The sequence below is a fragment of the Hyla sarda genome, unplaced genomic scaffold (assembly GCF_029499605.1).
Source record: "Hyla sarda isolate aHylSar1 unplaced genomic scaffold, aHylSar1.hap1 scaffold_421, whole genome shotgun sequence".
NCBI lineage: Eukaryota > Metazoa > Chordata > Amphibia > Anura > Hylidae > Hyla > Hyla sarda.
In genome coordinates this window covers 146758-173725 of record NW_026610436.1, presented here as the reverse complement: position 1 = coordinate 173725, position 26968 = coordinate 146758, and the positions used below count along the sequence as shown (strand labels likewise).

General features: G+C 33.7%; 1 protein-coding gene across 5 annotated transcripts in view; it reads left to right on the top strand.

The window, feature by feature from the left end:
* Nucleotides 1-26968, top strand: part of LOC130333996 (T-cell differentiation antigen CD6-like) — a 241920-nt gene that overhangs the window by 85863 nt on the left and 129089 nt on the right. For all 5 annotated transcript variants that reach the window (XM_056553855.1, XM_056553853.1, XM_056553854.1 and 2 more), the window contains exon 4: nucleotides 1007-1306. In XM_056553855.1, coding sequence (XP_056409830.1) covers nucleotides 1007-1306 — 300 coding nt within the window. The remainder of the gene's footprint in view (nucleotides 1-1006; nucleotides 1307-26968) is intronic.

Here is a 26968-nt window from a genome sequence, read left to right as displayed (position 1 = left end):
ACAATACAACCATTCACCTCAGTATTATGTCCTGAGAGGCTACAATACGACCATTCACCTCAGTATTATGTCCTGAGAGGCTACAATACAACCATTCACCTCAGTATTATGTCCTGAGGGGCTACAATACGACCATCCACCTAAGTATCATGTCCTGAGGGGCTACAATATGACCATTCACCTCAGTATCATGTCCTGAGGGGCTATAATGCAACCATTCTCCTCAGTATCATGTCCTTAGAGGCTGCAATACAACCATTCACCTCAGTATCATGTCCTGAGGGGCTACAATACGACCATTCACCTCAGTATCATGTCCTGAGGGGCTATAATGCAACCATTCACCTCAGTATCATGTCCTGAGAGGCCACAATACGACATTCACCTCAGTATCATCTCCTGAGAGGCTACAATACGACCATTCATCTCAGTATTATGTCCTGAGGGGCTACAATATGACCATTCACCTCAATATCATATCCTGAGGGCCTACAATACGACCATTCTCCTCAGTATCATGTCCTGAGGGGCTACAATACTACCATTCACCTCAGTATCATGTCCTGAGGGGCTACAATACGACCATTCACCTCAGTATCATGTCCTGAGGGGCTACAATGCGACCATTCACCTCAGTATCATGTCCTGAGGGGCTACAATACGACCATTCACCTCAGTATCATGTCCTGAGGGGCTACAATACAACCATTCACCTCAGTATCATGTCCTGGGAGGCTACAATACGACCATTCACCTCAGTATCATGTCCTGAGGGGCTACAATACAACCATTCACCTCAGTATCATGTCCTGAGGGGCTACAATACAACCATTCACCTCAGTATCATGTCCTGAGGGGCTACAATACAACCATTCACCTCAGTATCATGTCCTGAGGGGCTACAATACGACCATTCACCTCAGCATCATGTCCTGAGGGGCTACAATACCACCATTCACCTCAGTAGTATGTCCTCACCCCCTGTATTGTCTTCTTTGTTGTGCAGAATATCGCAAAGTGCGACTCTCTGGAGGATCAAACAACTGCTCGGGTCGCGTGGAGGTTTATCTCCATGGAGTGTGGGCCACCATCTGCAATAACCACTGGTTTCATGAAGATTCTAATATGCTTTGTAACTATCTTGGATGTGGATCCTTCCAGAATGAGACAAAACATGAGCATTCCCCTAGTATGTATGTGTCTGCCATGTGCCCTAAATCAGCAGAGACCCCCTGGGACTGTGCGATGTTCAAGAAAAGAGATCACATGTGTCTTCATTCCAAAGCTGTCGGGCTCATATGTCAAGGTAAGCACTTGTCTACAAAAGAGCCTTAAAATATGTTGCCCAAGAGGGGTCCTCTGGTGTGTAGATATGGGCCGTACATCCATTGGGGAAAACATTATCCAACAATGGGTCATATACTGTGTGTAGATATGGGCCGTACATCCATTGTCCAAAACATTACCCAACAGAGGGCCATATACTGTGTGTAGATATGGGCCGTACATCCATTGTCCAAAACATTACCCAACACTGGGCCATTTTCTGTGTGTAGATATGGGCCGTACATCAATTGTCCAAAACATTATCCAACAATGGGCCATATACTGTGTGTAGATATGGGCCGTACATCCATTGTCCAAAACATTATCCAACAATGGGCCATATACTGTGTGTAGATATGGGCCGTACATCCATTGTCCAAAACATTATCCAACAATGGGCCATATACTGTGTGTAGATATGGGCCGTACATCCATTGTCCAAAACATTATCCAACAATGGGCCATATACTGTGTGTAGATATGGGCCGTACATCCATTGTCCAAAACATCACCCAACAGAGGGCCATATACTGTGTGTAGATATGGGCCGTACATCCATTGTCCAAAACATTACCCAACAGAGGGCCATATACTGTGTGTAGATATGGGCCGTACATCCATTGGGGAAAACATTACCCCACAGAGGGCAATATACTGTGTCTAGACTTGGGCCGTACATCCATTGTTCAAAACATTACCCCACAGAGGGCCATATACTGTGTGTAGACTTGGGCCGTACATCCATTGGTGAAAACATTACCCAACAGAGGGCCATATACTGTGTGTAGATATGGGCCGTACATCCATTGGGGAAAACATTACCCCACAGGGGGACATATACTGTGTGTAGATATGGGCTGTACATCCATTGGGAAAAACATTACCCCACAGAGGGCCATATACTGTGTGTAGACTTGGCTGTACATCCATTGGGGAAAACCTTACCCAACAGAGGGCCATATACTGTGTGTAGACTTGGGCCGTATACTGTGTGTAGACTTGGACCGTATACAGTGTGTAGACTTGGACCGTATACAGTGTGTAGTCATGGACTGTATAGTGTGTAGACTTGGACCGTATTCAGTGTGTAGACTTGGACTGTATACAGTGTGTAGACTTGGACCGTATACAGTGTGTAGACTTGGACCATATACAGTGTGTAGACTTGGACCGTATACTGTGTGTAGAGTTGGGCCGTATACTGTGTGTAGACTTGGGCCGTATACTGTGTGTAGACTTGGGCCGTATACTGTGTGTAGACTTGGACCGTATACAGTGTGTAGACTTGGACCGTATACAGTGTGTAGTCATGGACTGTATAGTGTGTAGACTTGGACCGTATTCAGTGTGTAGACTTGGACTGTATACAGTGTGTAGACTTGGACCGTATACAGTGTGTAGACTTGGACCATATACAGTGTGTAGACTTGGACCGTATACTGTGTGTAGAGTTGGGCCGTATACTGTGTGTAGACTTGGGCCGTATACTGTGTGTAGACTTGGGCCGTATACTGTGTGTAGACTTGGGCCGTATACTGTGTGTAGACTTGGGCCGTATACTGTGTGTAGACTTGGGCCATTTACAGTGTGTAGACTTGGATCGTATACAGTGTGTAGACTTGGACCGTATACAGTGTGTAGACTTGGACCGTATACTGTGTGTAGAGTTGGGCCGTATACTGTGTGTAGACTTGGACCGTATACTGTGTGTAGAGTTGGGCCGTATACTGTGTGTAGACTTGGGCCGTATACTGTGTGTAGACTTGGGCCGTATACTGTGTGTAGACTTGGGCCGTATACTGTGTGTAGACTTGGGCCATATACAGTGTGTAGACTTGGATCGTATACAGTGTGTAGACTTGGACCGTATACAGTGTGTAGACTTGGACCGTATACTGTGTGTAGAGTTGGGCCGTATACTGTGTGTAGACTTGGGCCGTATACTGTGTGTAGACTTGGGCCGTATACTTTGTGTAGACTTGGGCCATATACTGTGTGTAGACTTGGGCCGTATACTGAGAGACCGAAAAAACCCAACCCATACCCGGCTCAATGAAATATACCGTATTTATCGGCGTATAACACGCACTTTTTAGGCTAAAATTTTTAGCCTAAAGTCTGTGTGCGTGTTATACGCCGATACACCCCCAGGAAAGGCAGGGGGAGAGAGGCCGTCGCTGCCCGCTTCTCTCCCACTGCCTTTCCTGGGGTCTAGAGCGCTGCTGTTGGCCCTTTTCACCCCCTGGTTATCGGCGCCGCTGCCCGTTCTGTCCCCCTGACTATCGGTGCCGGCGCCGATAGCCAGGGAGAGAGAAGCGGCGCCGACAGCCAGGGGGAGAGAAGGGGCAGCGGCACCCATTGCCGGCGCCGCTGCCCCGTTGCCTCCCCCCATCCCCGGTGGCATAATTACCTGAGTCGGGTCCGCGCTGCTCCAGGCCTCCGTCGTGCGTCCCCGGCGTCATTGCTATGCGCTGAACGGCGCGGCGCATGACGACAGAGCGCCGCGCCGTGCATAGCAACGACGCTGGGGACGCACGACGGAGGCCTGGAGCAGCGCGGACCGGACTCAGGTAATTATGCCACCGGGGATGGGGTGAGGCAACGGGGCAGCGGCGCCGGCAATGGGTGCCGCTGCCCCTCCTCTCCCCCTGGCTGTCGGCGCCGCTTCTCTCCCCCTGGCTATCGGCGCCGGCACCGATAGTCAGGGGGACAGAACGGGCAGCGGCGCCGATAACCAGGGGGTGAAAAGGGCCGACAGCAGCGCTCTAGACCCCAGGAAAGGCAGGGGGAGAGAAGCGGGCAGCGACGGCCTCTCTCCCCCTGCCTTTCCTGGGGGTATATCGGGGTATATACACGCGCACACACGCACCCTCATTTTATCATGGATATTTGGGTAAAAAACTTTTTTTACCCAAATATCCTTGGTAAAATGAGGGTGCGTGTTATAGGCCGGTGCGTGGTATACCCCGATAAATACGGTAAATAAAATATATATATAAACACCTATTTGTGCACTGCGTGCGCGAGCAAATATTCCTGATTAAAATCAAATCATAGAATAAACAAATAACTTCATGTGAAAAAATATATTGTTTTATAAATTCATTACAACAGCAATTTATTACACATAAGGACAGAATAAAAAATGGGGTAAAAAAGCAGTATACAAATGTATAATATTATAAAAATATATAATAATATAAAAATGTATAATAATATATAAATGTATAATAATATATAAGTGTATAATAATATATAAGTGTATAATAATATATGTGTATAATAATATATAAGTGTATAGTAATATATGTGTATAATAATATATAAATGTATAATAATATATGTGTATAATAATATATAAGTGTATAGTAATATATGTGTATAATAATATATGACTGTATAATAATATATGTGTATAATAATATATGTGTATAATAATATATGTGTATAATAATATATAAATGTATAATAATATATGTGTATAATAATATATAAGTGTATAGTAATATATGTGTATAATAATATATAAATGTATAATAATATATGTGTATAATAATATATAAGTGTATAATAATATATGTGTATAATAATATATGTGTATAATAATATATAAGTGTATAATAATATATGTGTATAATAATATATAAATGTATAATAATATAAGTGTATAATAATATATAAGTGTATAATAATATATAAATGTATAATAATATAAGTGTATAATAATATATGTGTATAATAATATATGACTGTATAATAATATATGTGTATAATAATATATAAATGTATAATAATATATAAATGTATAATAATATATGTGTATAATAATATATAAGTGTATAATAATATATGTGTATAATAATATATATGTGTATTAATAATATATAAATGTATAATAATATATGTGTATAATAATATATGTGTATAATAATATATATGTGTATAATAATATATAAGTGTATAATAATATATAAATGTATAATAATATATGTGTATAATAATATATAAGTGTATAATAATATATAAATGTATAATAATATAAGTGTATAATAATATATAACTGTATAATAATATATGTGTATAATAATATATAAATGTATAATAATATATGTGTATAATAATATATAAATGTATAATAATATGTGTATAATAATATATAAATGTATAATAATATATACATGTATAATAATATGTGTATAATAATATATAAATGTATGATAATATATAAATGTATAGTAATATATAAATGTATAATAATATATAAATGTATAATAATATATGTGTATAATAATATATAAGTGTATAATAATATATAAATGTATAATATGTGTATAATAATATAAAAATGTATAATAATATATAAATGTATAATAATATAAGTGTATAATAATGTATAAATGTATAATAATATATGTCTATATAATATATAAGTGTATAATAATATATGTGTATAATAATATATAAATGTATAATAATATAAGTGTATAATAATACATAAATGTATAATAATATATGTGTATAATAATATATAAGTGTATAATAATATAAGTGTATAATAATATATAAATGTATTATAATATATGTGTATAATAATATATAAGTGTATAGTAATATATGTGTATAATAATATATGACTGTATAATAATATATGTGTATAATAATATATAAGTGTATAATAATATATGTGTATAATAATATATATGTGTATTAATAATATATAAATGTATAATAATATATGTGTATAATAATATATGTGTATAATAATATATATGTGTATAATAATATATAAGTGTATAATAATATATAAATGTATAATAATATATAAATGTATAATAATATATGTGTATAATAATATATAAGTGTATAATAATATAAGTGTATAATAATATATAACTGTATAATAATATATGTGTATAATAATATATAAATGTATAATAATATATGTATAATATATAAATGTATAATAATATATGTGTATAATAATATATAAATGTATAATAATATGTGTATAATAATATATAAATGTATAATAATATGTGTATAATAATATATAAATGTATAATATATAAATGTATAATAATATGTGTATAATAATATATAAATGTATAATAATATATAAATGTATAGTAATATATAAATGTATAATAATATATAAATGTATAGTAATATATAAATGTATAATAATATATAAATGTATAATAATATATGTGTATAATAATATATAAGTGTATAATAATATATAAATGTATAATAATATATGTGTATAATAATATGTAAATGTATAATAATATAAGTGTATAATAATGTATAAATGTATAATAATATATGTCTATATAATATATAAGTGTATAATAATATATGTGTATAATAATATATAAATGTATAATATATGTGTATTATAATATATAAATGTATAATAATATATGTGTATAATAATATATAAATGTATAATAATATATAAGTGTATAATAATATATAAATGTATAATATTATATGTGTATAATAATATATAAGTGTATAATAATATATAAATGTATAATAATATAAGTGTATAATAATATATGTGTACAGTAATATATAAATGTATAATAATATATAAATGTATAATAATATAAGTGTATAATAATATATAAATGTATAATAATATGTGTATAATAATATATATGCGTATAATAATATATAAGTGTATAATAATATATAAGTGTATAATAATATAAGTGTATAATAATTTATAAATGTATAATAATATATAAGTGTATAATAAAATATAAATGTATAATAATATATGTGTATAATAATATATAAATGTATAATAATATATGTGTATAATAATATATAAGTGTATAATAATATATAAATGTATATTATATATGTGTATAATAATATATAAATGTATGTTATATATGTGTATAATAATATATATACGTAATCCACTAAGGTACTTGTCCGTACCGTATATTGTTAGGTCTCCCAATAATGTGTAGAACAATTGATAGCGCAAAGGGAACCTTTTAAATTATTTTATTGTATAATCATAACACTCGTGGTAGTGATTAAAATCTGTATTAGCCGCCATACACTACTTATATTGCCGCATCCATTTATAGAGATGTATCACAAGTTGTAGTCCATATGTTCCTTTAGGCCACAATGTTCATTAGTGCGTTTTTAAAGTGCATATGAGAGTGTGCGTTTTCTACTTATTATTCAAGGTGCGCTAGTACATTAGTGACCTCTCTTCTGTACGCGCCTCTCACACACCTCGATTGTCCATGTGTGGTAACCATACTGGTTATGTGCATGTATTAACAGAAGTATTGGATGTGCTTTTATTATTCATAGAGGTATTCCGATTGTGTGCCTCTATAGCAACTTAATGTCCATCTGTTAATGGCAAATGACGGCCGTCATCAGTGCCGCATCTAAAAAGGATACAGGAAGAGTAAAAAAAGCCGAAAACAAGTCCCGGAAGAATCGTAAGAGGAAACGCGTCGGACCGGCAATTACCTATAAAGAGGCTCCCATCCGAAAGAAACTAGAAGCACCAACTACTTAAGAAGCCGAAAAAGAGATAAGTGCAATAAGTGCTATGTGTAATAAGGAATATGTGCAATAAGTGTGTGCAACAATTCAAATAGACATCATAATGTGCAACATGCATTGCTCTATGTGCAATATCTAAAAGACTGTGACATAATTTGCCATTAACAGATGGACATTAAGTTACTATAGAGGCACACAATCAAAATACCTCTATGAATAATAAAAGCAGATCCAATACTTCTGGTAATACATGTACATAACCAGTACGGTCACCACACATGGACAATCGAGGTGTATGAGAGGCGCGTACAGAAGAGAGGTCACTAATGTACTAGCGCACCTTGAATAAGAAGTAGGAAACGCACTAATGAACATTGTGGCCTAAAGGAACATATGGACTACAACTTGTGATACATCTCTATAAATGGATGCGGCAATATAAGTAGTGTATGGCGGCTAATATAGATTGTAATCACTACCACGAGTGTTATGTTTATACAATAAAATAATTTAAAAGGTTCCCTTTGCGCTATCAATTGTTCTAATAATATATAAATGTATAATAATATAAGTGTATAATAATATATAAGCTTATAAAAATATGTGTATAATACTATAAAAATGTATAATAATATATATGTGTATAATAATATATAAGTGTATAATAATATATAAGTGTATAATAATATTTAAATGTATAATAATATATAAATGTATAATAATATATGTGTATAATAATATATAACTGTATAATAATATATAAATGTATAATAATATATGTGTATAATAATATATAACTGTATAATAATATATAAATGTATAATAATATATAAATGTATAATAATATGTGTTTAATAATATAAAAATGTATAATAATATAAGTGTATAATAATATATAAATGTATAATAATATATGTTTATAATAATATATAAATGTATAATAATATATGTGTATAATAATATAAAAATGTATAATAATATATAAATGTATAATAATATAAGTGTATAATAATATATAACTGTATAATAATATATAAATGTATAATAATATATTAATGTATAATAATATATGTGTATAATAATATATAAGTGTATAATAATATATACATGTATAATAATATAAGTGTATAATAATATATAACTGTATAATAATATATAAATGTATAATAATATATAAATGTATAATAATATATGTGTATAATAATATATAACTGTATAATAATATATAAATGTATAATAATATATAAATGTATAATAATATATGTGTATAATAATATATAAGTGTATAATAATATATACATGTATAATAATATGTGTTTAATAATATAAAAATGTATAATAATATAAGTGTATAATAATATATAAATGTATAATAATATATGTTTATAATAATATATAAATGTATAATAATATATGTGTATAATAATATAAAAATGTATAATAATATATAAATGTATAATAATATAAGTGTATAATAATATATAAATGTATAATAATATATGTGTATAATAATATATAAGTGTATAATAATATAAGTGTATAATAATATATAAATGTATAATAATATATGTGTATAATAATATATGTGTATAATAATATATATGCGTATAATAATATAAGTGTATAATAATATATAAATGTATAATAATATATAAATGTATAATAATATATGTGTATAATAATATATAAATGTATAATAATATATAAATGTATAATAATATATAAGTGTATAATAATATAAGTGTATAATAATATATAAATGTATAATAATATATAAATGTATAATAATATATGTGTATAATAATATATAAATGTATAATAATATATGTATAATAATATATAAATGTATAATAATATAAGTGTATAATAATATATAAATGTATAATAATATAAGTGTATAATAATATAAGTGTATAATAATATATGTGTATAATAATATATATGCGTATAATAATATAAGTGTATAATAATATATAAGTGTATAATAATATATAAATGTATAATAATATATGTGTATAATAATATATAAATGTATAATAATATATAAATGTATAATAATATATAAGTGTATAATAATATAAGTGTATAATAATATATAAATGTATAATAATATATAAATGTATAATAATATATGTGTATAATAATATATAAATGTATAATAATATATGTATAATAATATATAAATGTATAATAATATAAGTGTATAATAATATATAAATGTATAATAATATAAGTGTATAATAATATCAGTGTATAATAATATATGTGTATAATAATATATATGCGTATAATAATATAAGTGTATAATAATATATAAGTGTATAATAATATATAAATGTATAATAATATATGTGTATAATAATATATAAATGTATAATAATATATAAATGTATAATAATATATAAGTGTATAATAATATAAGTGTATAATAATATATAAATGTATAATAATATATAAATGTATAATAATATATGTGTATAATAATATATAAATGTATAATAATATATGTATAATAATATATAAATGTATAATAATATAAGTGTATAATAATATATAAATGTATAATAATATATGTGTATAATAATATATAAATGTATAATAATATATGTATAATAATATATGTGTATAATAATATATAAGTGTATAATAATATATGTGTATAATAATATATAAGTGTATAATAATATATAAATGTATAATAATATATGTGTATAATAATATATAAATGTATAATAATATATGTATAATAATATATGTGTATAATAATATATAAGTGTATAATAATATATAAATGTATAATAATATATAAATGTATAATAATATATGTGTATAATAATATATAAATGTATAATAATATATGTATAATAATATATAAATGTATAATAATATAAGTGTATAATAATATATAAATGTATAATAATATATGTGTATAATAATATATGTGTATAATAATATAAGTGTATAATAATATATAAGTGTATAATAATATATAAATGTATAATAATATATAAATGTATAATAATATATGTGTATAATAATATATAAATGTATAATAATATATGTGTATAATAATATAAGTGTATAATAATATAAGTGTATAATAATATAAGTGTATAATAATATATAACTGTATAATAATATATGTGATTCCACTGATCGGTTAGCCCGTTATTTTAGTTTGGAGGTCTCCCAGGTTTTAATATAAACTGACGAACAGGGAACCTTTTAAAATTGCTTTTATTATTAAAATTATTTTAAACACCTATCGGGTGTATATATTTTGTAGATCGCACCTTAGCCGCCTTCTTTTAGCCTTCAACATAAATACTTGAAGAGACCTGTATCTTGCTTCTGTCTTCTATTGTATAATGTCAGGCAGAATTCAAACTGTGCGTATATCGTGCGTTTTTATGCTGTACACAGATTAATTGCAAAGTGGCTATGTGCAAATTGTCTTCTTAACTGGGTAATCAGTTGTATCCATCAGTGTAGTACTTTTTGGTGAGTATGTTATATACACTGTCCTCATTCACTCATAGCATTGAAATGTTATTGCACTGTCCACAGTCTATTATTGCACTATTAATTATTGCACTGTCCACAGTCTATTATTGCACTATTAATTATTGCACTGTCCACAGTCTATTATTGCACTATTAATTATTGCACTGTCCACAGTCTATTATTGCACTATTAATTATTGCACTGTCCACAGTCTATTATTGCACTATTAATTATTGCACTGTCCACAGTCTCTTATTGCACTATTAATTATTGCACTGTCCACAGTCTCTTATTGCACTATTAATTATTGCACTGTCCACAGTCTATTATTGCACTATTAATTATTGCACTGTCCACAGTCTATTATTGCACTATTAATTATTGCACTGTCCACAGTCTCTTATTGCACTATTAATTATTGCACTGTCCACAGTCTCTTATTGCACTATTAATTATTGCACTGTCCACAGTCTCTTATTGCACTATTAATTATTGCACTGTCCACAGTCTCTTATTGCACTATTAATTATTGCACTGTCCACAGTCTCTTATTGCATTATTAATTATTACATATGCCACTTAGCTTTTTTTCTTCTTCCTTTAGGAGATAAGGTGCGTCTTTTTCACCCTTGGAGCTTGGGTATGCATATTAAGCCGATCATATGCCGATCCTACGCGTTTCCTATATGCGATTCTTCAGGGACCTTGTTGCGGCTTTTCAAATCTTGGCTTGCATCCTTTTGTGTAAGCGGCTCCTTTCATATGTGCGGCTCTGATGCCGGCCGTACTCCATTTGATTTTCCCGCCGTGCTTTATATCCAATAACTCCTCCTTCGCTCCGCCTATTACTCTAGTCCGCCAATCTCCAGCTTGCGCATAGAACCTGCGCTCTCTATTGCCGTGGCTGGACTCTCACAGGTATGGCTGGGAGGGGAGTGTCTTCTGTGCTCAGGTGTGCTGTTCAGCCCTCGTTCTGAGCTCTGGATAGTCAGTGGACAGGTCGCTTTTCTTGCGTTCCAGCTGTATTTTAACTCTTTTGTTGCTGGATTGCGTATTCTTATGTTTCCGTCGCTTGTATTATTTATTTTTCATAGATCCTGTTTTATTATTGATGTTATATTGACAACTGTTGTATTTTGTTTTTTCGTGGCAGATTTTTTTGTTTGATATTTTTATAGACAGCTGTTAGTTATGTTATTTGATAAAACACGCGTAAGATATAAAGTCATTTAAACCCTCCGGTTTTACCGCTTCCAAAGTGAAGGTCCAGAAGGCTTCTCTTTGAAGGAGCATGTTATCCCAATCTCCTCCTCTATTTGGTGAGGGTATAACTTCAATGATCTGTGCCTGTAGACCTTGTACATCACTTTGGTGATGGGAGGCAAAGTGGTTTGCTACCGGGGTGTCTCGCATGTGCACTATATCCCCTACATGTTCTTGGAGCCTTCGTCTGAAGATTCTAAAAGTTTTGCCCACATAATTTAGTGGACATGTGCATGTAAGGAGGTAGATCACCCCCTTTGTTTCGCAATTAGCAAAGTGTTTGATCTGATATTCCTTTTTTGTTACCGCACTACTAAATTTGCTTCCTTTTTTAATATATCGGCACATTGTACATTTTCCACATTGGAATGTTCCATTAGGTTTAGTTGTGAACCATCCCTCTCTAGAGGTTCTCTCAAAATTGCTATGGACCAGTTTGTCCTTTAGATTACATCCTCTTTTGTATGTGATGTGAGGTTCACTAGGGATCAGTTCTTTTAGAGTATCATCTAGCCTTAATATGCTCCAATATTTGCTGAGGATTTGTTTTATCTCTCTAGCTTTGTCATCGTATACCCCTATTATTCTGGATATTTCTTTTCCTTCTTTACTGTCTTTTTTCTTTGGGGTCAGAAGTGAGGACCTATTTGCTTTCAGTGCTCTATGATAAGCTCTTTTTATTATTTTGTTGGGGTATCCCCTATTCCTGAGTCTGGTGCGAAGCTCACCTGCTTTACTTATAAATTCATCCATAGTGGAACAATTTCTCCTAATACGGAGGTACTGGCCCGTTGGGATTCCCTGCTTCAGTGGGCGTGGGTGGCAACTGTCCCACCGAAGCAGGGAATTTGTGGCTGTTTCTTTTCGGAACACAGTAGTTTGTACATTTCTGTCTTCTGTAACCCAAATTTTTAGATCCAGGAATACCATACTTTCAGAACTGATGGAACTCGTGAACCTAAGTCCAAACTGATTAACATTGAGCTCCCTCACAAAGGTCTCACATTTTTCTTTGGTGGACGACCAAATGATCAGAATGTCGTCAATGAATCTAAGCCACAATATTATGTGGCTAGTCCATGACGACATCCTGTCACTAAAGACCACTTGGTCCTCCCACCAGCCGAGGTAGAGGTTTGCGTAACTGGGGGCGCAGGGGCTCCCCATCGCTGTACCTCGGCTTTGGTGGAAGGACTCTCCTTCAAATTGAAAATAATTTTTTGTTAGAACAAATTTTAATAGTGCCATTACCAATTTGTTGTGAGGGATGTATTGATTCCCTCTTGATTTGAGAAAGGACTCCACTGCCTCCAGCCCCTTATCATGGGGGATGGAGGAGTATAGAGCCTCAACATCTAGGGTGGCTAACAACACCCCCTCTTCTAATTTTACATCCTCGAGTCTTTTTAGTACGTCAGTTGTGTCGCGGACATATGAAGGCAACGCGTACACAAACGGTCGTAGTACGTTGTCCACATACTGGCTTGCACCTTCTGTTATGTTCCCAATTCCTGATACTATGGGTCTCCCCCGTAACGGGGGGTACCCCTTATGAATTTTGGGGACTGAATAAAAACACGCAGTTTTTGGTGTGATCGGTTTGATGTAATCAAATTCTACTTTGCTCAGGAGGTTTAGACTTCGCCCTTCTTCCAGAATGCACATAAGGTCTCCTAGAAATTCTCTAGTTGGATCTATTTTAAGTTTTTTGTAACAGTCTTTATTATTTATGATTTCAAGACACATCTTCTTATATTCCTCCCTGGTCATCAGAACAATGTTTCCTCCTTTGTCAGAGGGTTTGATGACCAGGGAGGAATCATCTGCCAATGTTTTTAATGCTTGCCTCTCGGCCCAGGTGAGGTTTTGATCTTTAATTGTTTTCTGCTCTATCATTTTTAATTCTTTTGTAACCAATCCTACAAATATATCAATATTAGAATAGTCTCCTACTGGGGGTGGTTTTTTACTTTTTTTATTTAGTTGTGTAAATGGGCCTTCCCCTTCTATTCCCTCACTGTTCTCCCTAGAGAGACTGTCCAGGTCCCTAAAGAGTGACAGGTCTTCCTGGTCAATTCCCAAATCATTCCCTAATCTCATATCTTTTATGTGGAAGTATTTACGCCATTTTAGCTTTCTGGCATAAAGACTCACATCTCTGGCCCATGAAAATGAACTAAACTTGACTGTGGGTACATATGACAGTCCTCTTGCCAGGAGGTTCATCTCTGCTGGACTTAGTATTTTTGGGGTTAGATTAATAATTTGTAATTCAGCTTCATTAGTTTGAGTAGGTTGTGTTTCTTGTATTTTTAGGGTGCACTCCTGAGCAGGTAATTGTTCATGCTCGGAGTTTTCTCTAAAAAACCTCCCCTTCTTCTGGAGCCCCTGGGTCTGCCTCTTGCCCCTGTTATTCCCTCTGTAATTATAATTATAGCTATTGTATCCTCCCGTCTTCTCAGATTCACTTTCTTCACACTCTGATGAGGATATGTCTGTTTCCTGAGATGCTACTTGTGTCTGTTTTAGAATGTCGTATTCCTGCTTGTTTTTAAAGTCCTGTAAGTCTCTTTTAAATTGTAAATGTTTCCTTTCTTTCAAAAAAGCCACAAATTTAGAGATAGTTTCTTCCAATTTCTGTTCTTTTTTAGGGAAGGTTGGATCTGTTTTAAATGTATTGATCTGTTCTATGGCTTTATTGAGGTTAATCGTTACAGTCTCTAGTTGGATCCTCTCCTCTTCTAGCAGGATCTGCATTCATTTTAGTGAGCTCTCTGTTGCTTCCTTTTCCCACCGTTCTTTCACATGTGGAGTCTGAATTCTTGGTGAGGGTACTAGGGGAATCCGGAGGCCCCTTGGGACCATTTTATGTTGTAAATAATTTTCCAAACTGTAAATTTCCCAATTGGATCTCACATGGTCTTTGTACAGCTTAGTTACATTTTTAAAAGCAGATTTAATTGAGATGGTCTGGCTGCAAAAACTAACTTCTTTTTCTGAGAATACGTCTTGTATATCTTCTAGCCACCTTTTGTTGTCCACTTTACCAGATAATAATTTAGCCATACCCTTATTGCAAAAAAGGGGGGGTTTTATGATTCCACTGATCGGTTAGCCCGTTATTTTAAGTTTGGAGGTCTCCCAGGTTTTAATATAAACTGACGAACAGGGAACCTTTTAAAATTGCTTTTATTATTAAAATTATTTTAAACACTTATCGGGTGTATATATTTTGTAGATCGCACCTTAGCCGCATTCTTTTAGCCTTCAACATAAATACTTGAAGAGACATGTATCTTGCTTCTGTCTTCTATTGTATAATGTCAGGCAGTGTTCAGACTGTGCATATATCATGCGTTTTTATGCTGTGCACAGATTAGTTGCAAGGTGGCTATGTGCAAATTGTCTTCTTAACTGGGTAATCAGTTGTATCCATCAGTGTAGTGCTATTTGGTGAGTATGTTATATACACTGTCCTCATTCACTCATAGCATTGAAATATTATTGCACTGTCCACAGTCTATTATTGCACTATTGATTATTGCACATGCCACTTAGCTTTTTTTCTTTTTCTTTTAGGAGATAAGGTGCGTCTTTTTCATCCTTGGAGCTTGGGTATGCATATTAAGCCGATCCTATGCCGACCCTACGCGTTTCCTCTATGCGATTCTTCAGGGACCTTTTCAAATCTTGGCTTGCATCCTTTTGTGTAAGCGGCTCCTTTCATATGTGCGGCTCTGATGCCGGCCGTACTCTATTTGATTTTCCCGCCGTGCTTTATATCCAATAACTCCTCCTTCGCTCCGCCTATTACTCTAGTCCGCCAATCTCCAGCTTGCGCATAGAACCTGCGCTCTCTATTGCCGTGGCTGGACTCTCACAGGTATGGCTGGGAGGGGAGTGTCATGGACTAGCCACATAATATTGTGGCTTAGATTCATTGACGACATTCTGATCATTTGGTCGTCCACCAAAGAAAAATTTGAGACCTTTGTGAGGGAGCTCAATGTTAATCAGTTTGGACTTAGGTTCACGAGTTCCATCAGTTCTGAAAGTATGGTATTCCTAGATCTAAAAATGTGGGTTACAGAAGACAGAAATGTACAAACTACTGTGTTCCGAAAAGAAACAGCCACAAATTCCCTGCTTCGGTGGGACAGTTGCCACCCGCGCCCACTGAAGCAGGGAATCCCAACGGGCCAGTACCTCCGTATTAGGAGAAATTGTTCCACCCTGGATGAATTTATAAGTAAAGCAGGTGAGCTTCGCACCAGACTCAGGAATAGGGGATACCCCAACAAAATAATAAAAAGAGCTTATCATAGAGCACTGAAAGCAAATAGGTCCTCACTTCTGACCCCAAAGAAAAAAGATAGTAAAGAAGGAAAAGAAATATCCAGAATAATAGGGGTATACGATGACAAAGCGAGAGAGATAAAACAAATCCTCAGCAAATATTGGGGCACATTAAGGTTAGATGATACTTTAAAAAAACTGATCCCCAGTGAACCTCACATCACATACAAAAGAGGATGTAATCTAAAGGACAAACTGGTCCATAGCAATTTTGAGAGAACCTCTAGAGAGGGATGGTTCACAACTAAACCTAATGGAACATTCCAATGTGGAAAATGTACAATGTGCCGATATATTAAAAAAGGAAGCAAATTTAGTAGTGCGGTAACAAGAAAGGAATATCAGATCAAACACTTTGCTAATTGCGAAACAAAGGGGGTGATCTACCTCCTTACATGCACATGTCCACTAAATTATGTGGGCAAAACTTTTAGAAACTTCAGACGAAGGCTCCAAGAACATGGAGGGGATATAGTGCACATACGAGACACCCCGGTAGCAAACCACTTTGCCTCCCATCACCAAAGTGATGTACAAGGTCTACAGGCACAGATCTTTGAAGTTATACCCTCACCAAATAGAGGAGGAGATTGGGATAACATGCTCCTTCATAGAGAAGCCTTCTGGACCTTCACTTTGGAAGCGGTAAAACCGGAGGGTTTAAATGACTTTATATCTTACGCGTGTTTTATCAAATAACATAACTAACAGCTGTCTATAAAAATATCAAACAAAAAAATCTGCCACGAAAAAACTAAATACAACAGTTGTCAATATAACATCAATAATACAACAGGATCTATGAAAAATAAATAATACAAGCGACGGAAACATAAGAATACGCAACCCAGCAACAAAAGAGTTAAAATACAGCTGGAACGCAAGAAAAGCGACCTGTCCACTGACTATCCAGAGCTCAGAACGAGGGCTGAACAGCACACCTGAGTATAGAAGACACTCCCCTCCCAGCCATACCTGTGAGAGTCCAGCCACGGCAATAGAGAGCGCAGGTTCTATGCGCAAGCTGGAGATTGGCGGACTAGAGTAATAGGCGGAGCGAAGGAGGAGTTATTGGATATAAAGCACGGCGGGAAAATCAAATAGAGTACGGCCGGCATCAGAGCCGCACACATAAAAGGAGCCGCTTACACAAAAGGATGCAAGTCAAGAGATGGAAAGCCGCAACAAGGTCCCTGAAGAATCGCATAGAGGAAACGCGTAGGATCGGCATATGATCGGCTTAATATGCACACTCAAGCTCCAAGGATAAAGGAGACGCACCTTATCTCCTAAAGGAAGAAAAAAAGCTAAGTGGCATGTGCAATAATTAATAGTGCAATAAGAGACTGTGGACAGTGCAATAATATTTCAGTGTTATGAGTGAATGAGGACATTATACAATAGAAGACAGAAGCAAGATACAGGTCTCTTTAAGTATTTATGTTGAAGGCTAGAAGAAGGCAGCTAAGGTGCGATCTACAAGAATATATACACCCGATAAGTGTTTAAAATAATTTTAATAATAAAAGCAATTTTAAAAGGTTCCCTGTTCGTCAGTTTATAATAATATATGTGTATAATAATATATAAATGTATAATAATATATGTGTATAATAATATATAAGTGTATAATAATATATAAATGTATATTATATATGTGTATAATAATATATAAATGTATAATAATATAAGTGTATAATAATATATAAGTGTATAATAATATAAAAATGTATAATAATATATAAGTGTATAGTAATATATGTGTATAATAACACATAAATGTATAATAATATAAGTGTATAATAATATATAAATGTATAATAATATATGTGTATAATAATATATGTGTATAATAATATAAAAATGTATAATAATATATAAATGTATAATAATATATGTGTAGAATAATATTTAAATGTATAATAATATAAGTGTATAATAATATATAAGTGTATAATAATATAAGTGTATAATAATATAAAAATGTATAATAATATATGTGTATAATAATATAAAAATGTATAATAATATATATGTGTATAATAATATATGAGTGTATAATAATATATATGTATAATAATATATAAGTGTATAGTAATATATGTGTATAATAATACATAAATGTATAATAATATAAGTGTATAATAATATATAAGTGTATAATAATATATGTGTTTAATAATATATAAGTGTATAATAATATATGTGTACAATAATATATAAATGTATAATAATATATAAGTTTATAATAATATATGTGTATAATAATATATAAGTGTATAATAATATATAAGTGTATAATAATATATGTGTATAATAATATATAAATGTATAATAATATATATGTGTATAATAATATATAAGTGTATAATAATATAAAAATGTATAATAATATATGTGTATAATAATATAAAAATGTATAATAATATATATGTGTATAATAATATATAAGTGTATAATAATATATATGTATAATAATATATAAGTGTATAATAATATATAAGTGTATAATAATATATAAATGTATAATAATATAAGTGTATAATAATATATAAGTGTATAATAATATATAAATGTATAATAATATATAAATGTATAATAATATATGTGTATAATAATATATAAGTGTATAATAATATATGTGTATAATAATATATAAGTGTATAATAATATATGTGTATAATAATATATAAATGTATAATAATATAAGTGTATAATAATATATAAGTGTATAATAATATATGTGTTTAATAATATATAAGTGTATAATAATATATGTGTACAATAATATATAAATGTATAATAATATATAAGTTTATAATAATATATGTGTATAATAATATATAAGTGTATAATAATATATAAGTGTATAATAATATATGTGTACAATAATATATAAATGTATAAAAATATAAGTGTATAATAATATATAAGTTTATAATAATATATGTGTATAATAATATATAAGTGTATAATAATATATAAGTGTATAATAATATATAAATGTATAATAATATATAAATGTATAATAATATATGTGTATAATAATATATGTGTACAATGATATATAATTCCTGGTCGTCCTTAAGGCGGCACGAATGGGTTAAGCCCTTCTGCTTACCCGGAAGGAAGAAACAAAACTAGCAGTAAAACAGTGAGACAAGTTAATTAGTCAATTACCCATAACGAGCACACCTGCCCGGAAACCATAAACCTATCCCGAGAACCACAGACACTTGTATTTTTTTCTTTCTTCTCACCTGGAAGAAGACGTGAGGTAAGTGGCTCATACCCGGGGCTTCTGGGTTTCTGAGCTCAGGGGCGGCCGTATACCGGGTGCTATCCCCGGTCCCTCAGCCTGCACTCCCGACATTCCCTGGCCCAGCAGTTCAGGACTTCTTCCTAAGGCCGCCATATGTCCTCGCGCTGCGAAATGACGAATGGATGCCGGGGATGTCAGCGCGCCGCAGAGCCGGAAGTCGCCGGGGAGGACTGCGCAGGCGCATGACGCACTTCCGGAAGTTCTGGCTTTTGCGTCGGGGACCCGTAAGTGAAGGTCCCACGAGCGGTAAGTGCCGGAGAGGCATTTGTTACCTTGTTGGTGGGTATGGACGCCGGGGGAAGGACTTCTAGGCTACTCCCTTCCACTCCTTACTGTTTTAAAAGGTAGAAGGGGACTCTAATATGGCGGCCTGGGCTGATGACTGGGAGTTCCAGTGCTTTGCCCCACTTCCGCTGCGTCACTTCCAGTTCCGATCTCCAGGTATTTCTGACCAGTGGGATCTGCAAATGGCTGCACTCAGCCTAGGCAGCAGATCCCTTGGCCGGTCAGAGGTAGGAAAGATGTTGGTCCCCTTTTTTCTCCATGACATTAAGTGCATGTATTTCATAAGTGGGGGCTCTTCTGTTTTCTCTTGTTTTCCCAGATGGCTCCTTCTGGAAAGGCAAAGAGAAAATCTACGTGTGCAACAAATGTGATCAGCCCCTACCAGAATCCTATACTCGGGATACTTGTGAATCCTGTCTGAATCCATCTGATAACATGCAGACCAGTTCTTTCCTATCATGGTTCAAAGGGGAAATGTGTAATAAGAGATTAAAGAGTCCTTGGTGCCCAAGAAAAGGAAGAGAGTTGATAGGGACGTTTCCCCAGCTGTGTCCGATTCCTCATCTGGGGAATGTAGTACCTCCTCATCCAGTCCGGAGATAGTGTTTGACGATTTGGATGACGACCTGTACTTGTTGCCCAAGGATAAATTTCCCAAGTTATTGTCTGCAGTAAAGGACACTATAGAGTCTTCTAAAGATGTCTCTGCTAAACCTAAAAAGGATCAGTTATTTTCCACAGATTCCAGATATGAGACTTCCTTCTCACCCCATTCTAAATGACTGGTTCAAGAAGGATTGGGCCAACCCTGATAGGAAATCTGATGCAGGGGCCCGTTTTAAAACCACTTATCGGTTGGACCCCAAGAATTCTGCAGAATGGGAAAATCCACCTAAACTTGATTTGGCGGCTGCCAGAATGGTCAAGAAGTCTCTATTCCCTTCTGATGAATCCTCCAGATTGTCCGACCCATTGGAGCGCAAGGCAGATAGCTTAGCTAAAAAGAATTACCTAGCAGCAGCTTCTACCTCCAAGATTGCGGCATCCTCTGTTCCTGTAGCTAGGGCTCTAAGGATCTGGCTGAGTCAATTATCTCAGCATATAGAGGAGGGGGTGTCCCCAGACTGTCTATTAAAAGGGGTCGATATGATGAAGGCCGCTGCTGAATATTTGTGTGATGCTCCTGTGGATGTACTGACATTTTCATCCAGATCTCTGGCTTTGTCTAATGCGACCAGGAGGGCGCTTTGGATAAAGCAATGGTCGGGTGACATGTCATCTAAGTTCAGCTTTGTTAACATGCCTTTCCACCCTTCATCGATGTTTGGCCCTCATCTAAAGGATATACTGAAGTCTTACAATGAGGAGAAAGACGCGGCCTTCCCATTAGAGAGAAAGAAGTCCAGCAGGCCATTCTATGGGAGGTCCAGATACTCCCCAAAGAGGAGCTATTCCTTTCGGACCAGAAAGTCCAACTATAAGAAAAGACAAGATTCAGCAGCAGCCAAGAAAAAAGCTTTTAACAAGCCTAAAGAATTATGACGCCATCGGCTCTTCTCCTCCGGTGGGTGGCAGGCTGAGGTTTTTTTTCGCAGGTCTGGCAAAAGACGTCGTCGGACTCCTGGGTGACAGACATCGTCACAAGAGGGTATTCTCTAGAGCTGAGTTCGTTCCCATCACAGAAGTTCATGCTCAACAAGCCCTCCAACCCAGTGGTTCTAGAGTTGGTGGAAGAGTTTATAAGAAAGCACGCTCTAGAAAGAGTTCCAGATCACGAAAGATTCCAAGGTCTCTACTCCACGATATTTGCAGTGTCCAAAGCCTCAGGGGGATGGAGGCTAGTAATAGACTTATCCTATTTAAATCAGTGTTTTGTGAAGCGCAAGTTCCGGATGGAGTCAATCCGGTCTGCCATAGTAAACGTAGAAGAAGGAGACTTCCTAGCGTCGATCGACCTTCAAGACGCATACCTGCACATTCCTATTCTCAGAGCACACAGGAAATATCTACGGATTGCTCTCCTGTTCAATCACCAGATACTCCATCTCCAGTTCACATGCCTACCATACGGCATTACCTCGGCACCTCGCGTTTTTACCAAGGTGGTGGTGGTCCTGACTGCTGCTCTGAGGCTCCAAGGGATATGCGTGATGCCCTATCTGGACGACTGGCTAGTCAGAGCTCCCTCAGAAGCCGTGTTGAAACAACATCTTCACAAGACCCTACAGATGTTGGATGCCCACGGGTTCATAGTGAACGTAAAAAAGTCTTCTCTGAACCCTTCTACAGTCATCTCTTATCTCGGATTTACAATAGACACTCTTCGAATGAAGTTGTTCCTTTCAGATCAGAGGGCCACCAATCTGCAAGAAGCGGTGCAAGATCTCCTTCAAGTAGATCAGTGCTCAGTAAGGAAAGCGATGAGGGTGCTAGGAATGATGACATCATCTCTGGAAGCCGTTCCGTGGTCCAGGGCTCATTTCAGGATGTTGCAGACTTGCATTTTGAGCCAGTGGGACAAAAGCAGAGACTCCCTGGAGAGGACTATCAGGATTCCTCTTGGGGTGAAGAAAGATCTCCTTTGGTGGATGCACCCACAACGTTTCCTACAGGGCAAAGCTCTCAAGAATCTGATTCAGACGGTCCTCACCTCGGATGCCTCAGGCTCAGCCTGGGGTGCCCATGTAGGGGACCATTGGGTACAAGAAGCTTGGTCACAGAAGGAGCAACGAATGTCCTCGAACTTGAAAGAGCTCACAGCGATCAGGAAAGCGCTCATTCACTTCAAACCCAGGATTCTCCACAGGGCTGTTCAAGTGCAATCAGACAACCTAGTGGCAGTGTTCTACCTGAACAAGCAGGGGGGAACACGAAGCCCCTCCATGCAGAAGGAGTGTGTCCGCATCATGCTCTGGGCAGAAGAGAATCTCTTTTCCCTGTCGGCCATCCACATCAGGGGAGTGGACAACGTGAGAGCAGATTGGCTCAGCAGAAACTCGATTTGCCCAGGAGAGTGGGAGTTGAACCCTTTGGTCTTCAATAAGATCACGTCCATGTGGAGTCTGCCAGAGTTGGATGTTATGGCCAACTCCCAGAACAAGAAGCTTCCCCAGTTCTGCTCCCTGTCCAGAGTGGGGAATCCGTTAGCGATAGACGCTCTGTCAATGAGCTGGGAGAAGTTTTTCGTCTATGTCATTCCCCCGATTCCATTGATCCCGAGAGTGCTGCAGAAAATTCGGGACGAGAAGGTGAGAGCAGTTGCGATCCTGCCATTTTGGCCCAGGAGGGCATGGTTCCCGCTAGCACCGAATCTGGCGAAGAATCAGGTTTGGAAGATACCCATCCAGAAGGACTTACTTCTCCAATCAGGGATGCTTCATCCAGACCTCGGGAGACTCCAGCTTGCGGCATGGAACATGAACTCAGAACCTTAACGGATCAAGGCCTGTCTCAGGAGGTCATTGCTACCCTTCTAGCTTCTAGAAAGCCGGCTACCCTCAAAGTCTACAGTAGAGTGTGGTCTCTTTACTCGGCTTGGTGCACCAGAAAGTCATCCTCCCCAGAGCAAGTGGCATCTCTGTTGCAGTTCTTACAAGAAGGCTTCCAAAAGGGTCTGAAGCCGAATACACTCAAGGTGCAGTTGACCGCCATTAACTCCTACCTTAATGGAATCTTTGCAGGAACACCTCTCATCAGCAGATTTTTTAGAGCCATTAACAAGCTGTGCCCATCCTTCCATAACCCGTTACCAGCTTGGGACCTGCCTTTAGTTCTAAGGAGACTGACATCACCACCTTTTGAACCTCTGAAGAATTCCTCTTTGAAGTTCCTGACTTTCAAGTGTATCTTCCTAGTTGCAATTACATCTGCCAGAAGAATCAGTGAGCTTCAAGCTCTGTCATCCAAAGAACCCTATCTCAGGTTGCTATTGGATGCAGTTGTGCTAAGAACGATGCCGGGTTTCCTTCCCAAAATCTCCACGGCTGCTAATATTAATCAGGAAATCATACTGCCTGTGTTTGAAGAGGAGTCAGAGGACGAGTTGCATCTCTTGGATGTGAAAAGAACCATCTCCATGTACCTACAAAGAACCTCAGAGTTCAGAAAGTCCGAAGCCTTGTTCCTTCAGTTTCAAGGGCCAAACAAGGGGAAAAGAGCGAGCAAATCATCGCTAGCAAGATGGATAAGGGACACCATCAAGCATTGTTATTTTTTGGAAGATAAAGAGTCCCCTCTTCTATTAAGAGCTCACTCCACAAGATCTACAGCTGCGTCCTGGGCTGAGAAGTATCATGTTCCAATGGACCAGATTTGTAAAGCGGCTACGTGGGCTTCACCAAACACGTTCATAAGACACTACAGGATCGATGTAGCATCGTCTGAGGGATCAGCCTTTGGCTCGAGAGTGCTTCAAGGTGCCTAAACCATTGATGTCCCTCCCGTTCGTTCTTGCACTGCTTTGCATGTCCCATTCGTGCCGCCTTAAGGACGACCAGGAAGTAGAAAATGTATTCTTACCTGAAATTTTATTTTCCTGTTGTCCGTAGGCGGCACAAGTATACTCTCCCATTAAATAAGTTTATTGCTGCATAAGATACAAGTGTCTGTGGTTCTTGGGATAGGTTTATGGTTTCCGGGCAGGTGTGCTCGTTATGGGTAATTGACTAATTAACTTGTCTCACTGTTTTACTGCTAGTTTTGTTTCTTCCTTCCGGGTAAGCAGAAGGGCTTAACCCATTCGTGCCGCCTACGGACTACAGGAAAAGAAAATTTCAGGTAAGAATACATTTTCTACATGTATAATAATATATAAGTGTATAATAATATAAAAATTTATAATAATATATAAGTGTATAATAATATATGTGTATAATAATATATAAATGTATAATAATATAAGTGTATAATAATATATAAGTGTATAATAATATAAAAATGTATAATAATATATAAATGTATAATAATATATGTGTATAATAATATATAAGTGTATAATAATATATAAATGTATAATAATATATGTGTATAATAATATATAAATGTATAATATATGTGCATAATAATATATAAGTGTAAAATAATATTTAAATGTATAATAATATATGTGTATAATAATATATAAATGTATAATAATATATGTATATAATAATATATAAGTGTATAATAATATATGTGTATAATAATATATAAATGTATAATAATATATGTGCATAATAATATATAAGTGTATAATAATATATGTGTATAATAATATATAAGTGTATAATAATATATGTGTATAATAATATATAAGTGTATAATAATATATAAATGTATAATAATATATAAGTGTATAATAATATATAAGTGTATAATAATATATGTGTATAATAATATATAAGTGTATAGTAATATATGTGTATAATAATATATAAATGTATAATAATATATGTGTATAATAATATATGTGTATAATAATATATAAGTGTATAATAATATATAAGTGTATAATAATATATAAATGTATAATAATATATGTGTATAATAATATATAAGTGTATAATAATATATAAATGTATAATAATATATAAATGTATAATAATATATGTGTATAATAATATATAAGTGTGTAATAATATATAAGTGTGTAATAATATATAAGTGTATAATAATATACAAGTGTATAACAATATATGTGTATAATACTATATAAGTGTATAATAGTATATAAATGTATAATAATATATAAATGTATAATAATATATGTGTATAATAATATATAAGTGTATAATAATATATAAATGTATAATAATATATGTGTATAATAATATAAAAATGTATAATAATATATAAATGTATAATAATATAAGTGTATAATAATATATAAATGTATAATAATATATGTCTATATAATATATAAGTGTATAATAATATATGTGTATAATAATATATAAATGTATAATAATATATGTGTATAATAATATATAAATGTATAATAATATATGTGTATAATAATATAAGTGTATAATAATATAAAAATGTATAATAATATATAAGTGTATAATAGTATATAAATGTATAATAATAAATGTGTACAATAATATATAAGTGTATAATAATATAAGTGTATAATAATATATAAATGTATAATAATATATGTGTATAATAATATATAAGTGTATAATAATATATGTGTATAATAATATATAAATGTATAATAATATATGTGTATAATAATATATAAATGTATAATATATGTGCATAATAATATATAAGTGTATAATAATATATAAATGTATAATAATATATGTGTATAATAATATATAAATGTATAATAATATATGTATATAATAATATATAAGTGTATAATAATATATGTGTATAATAATA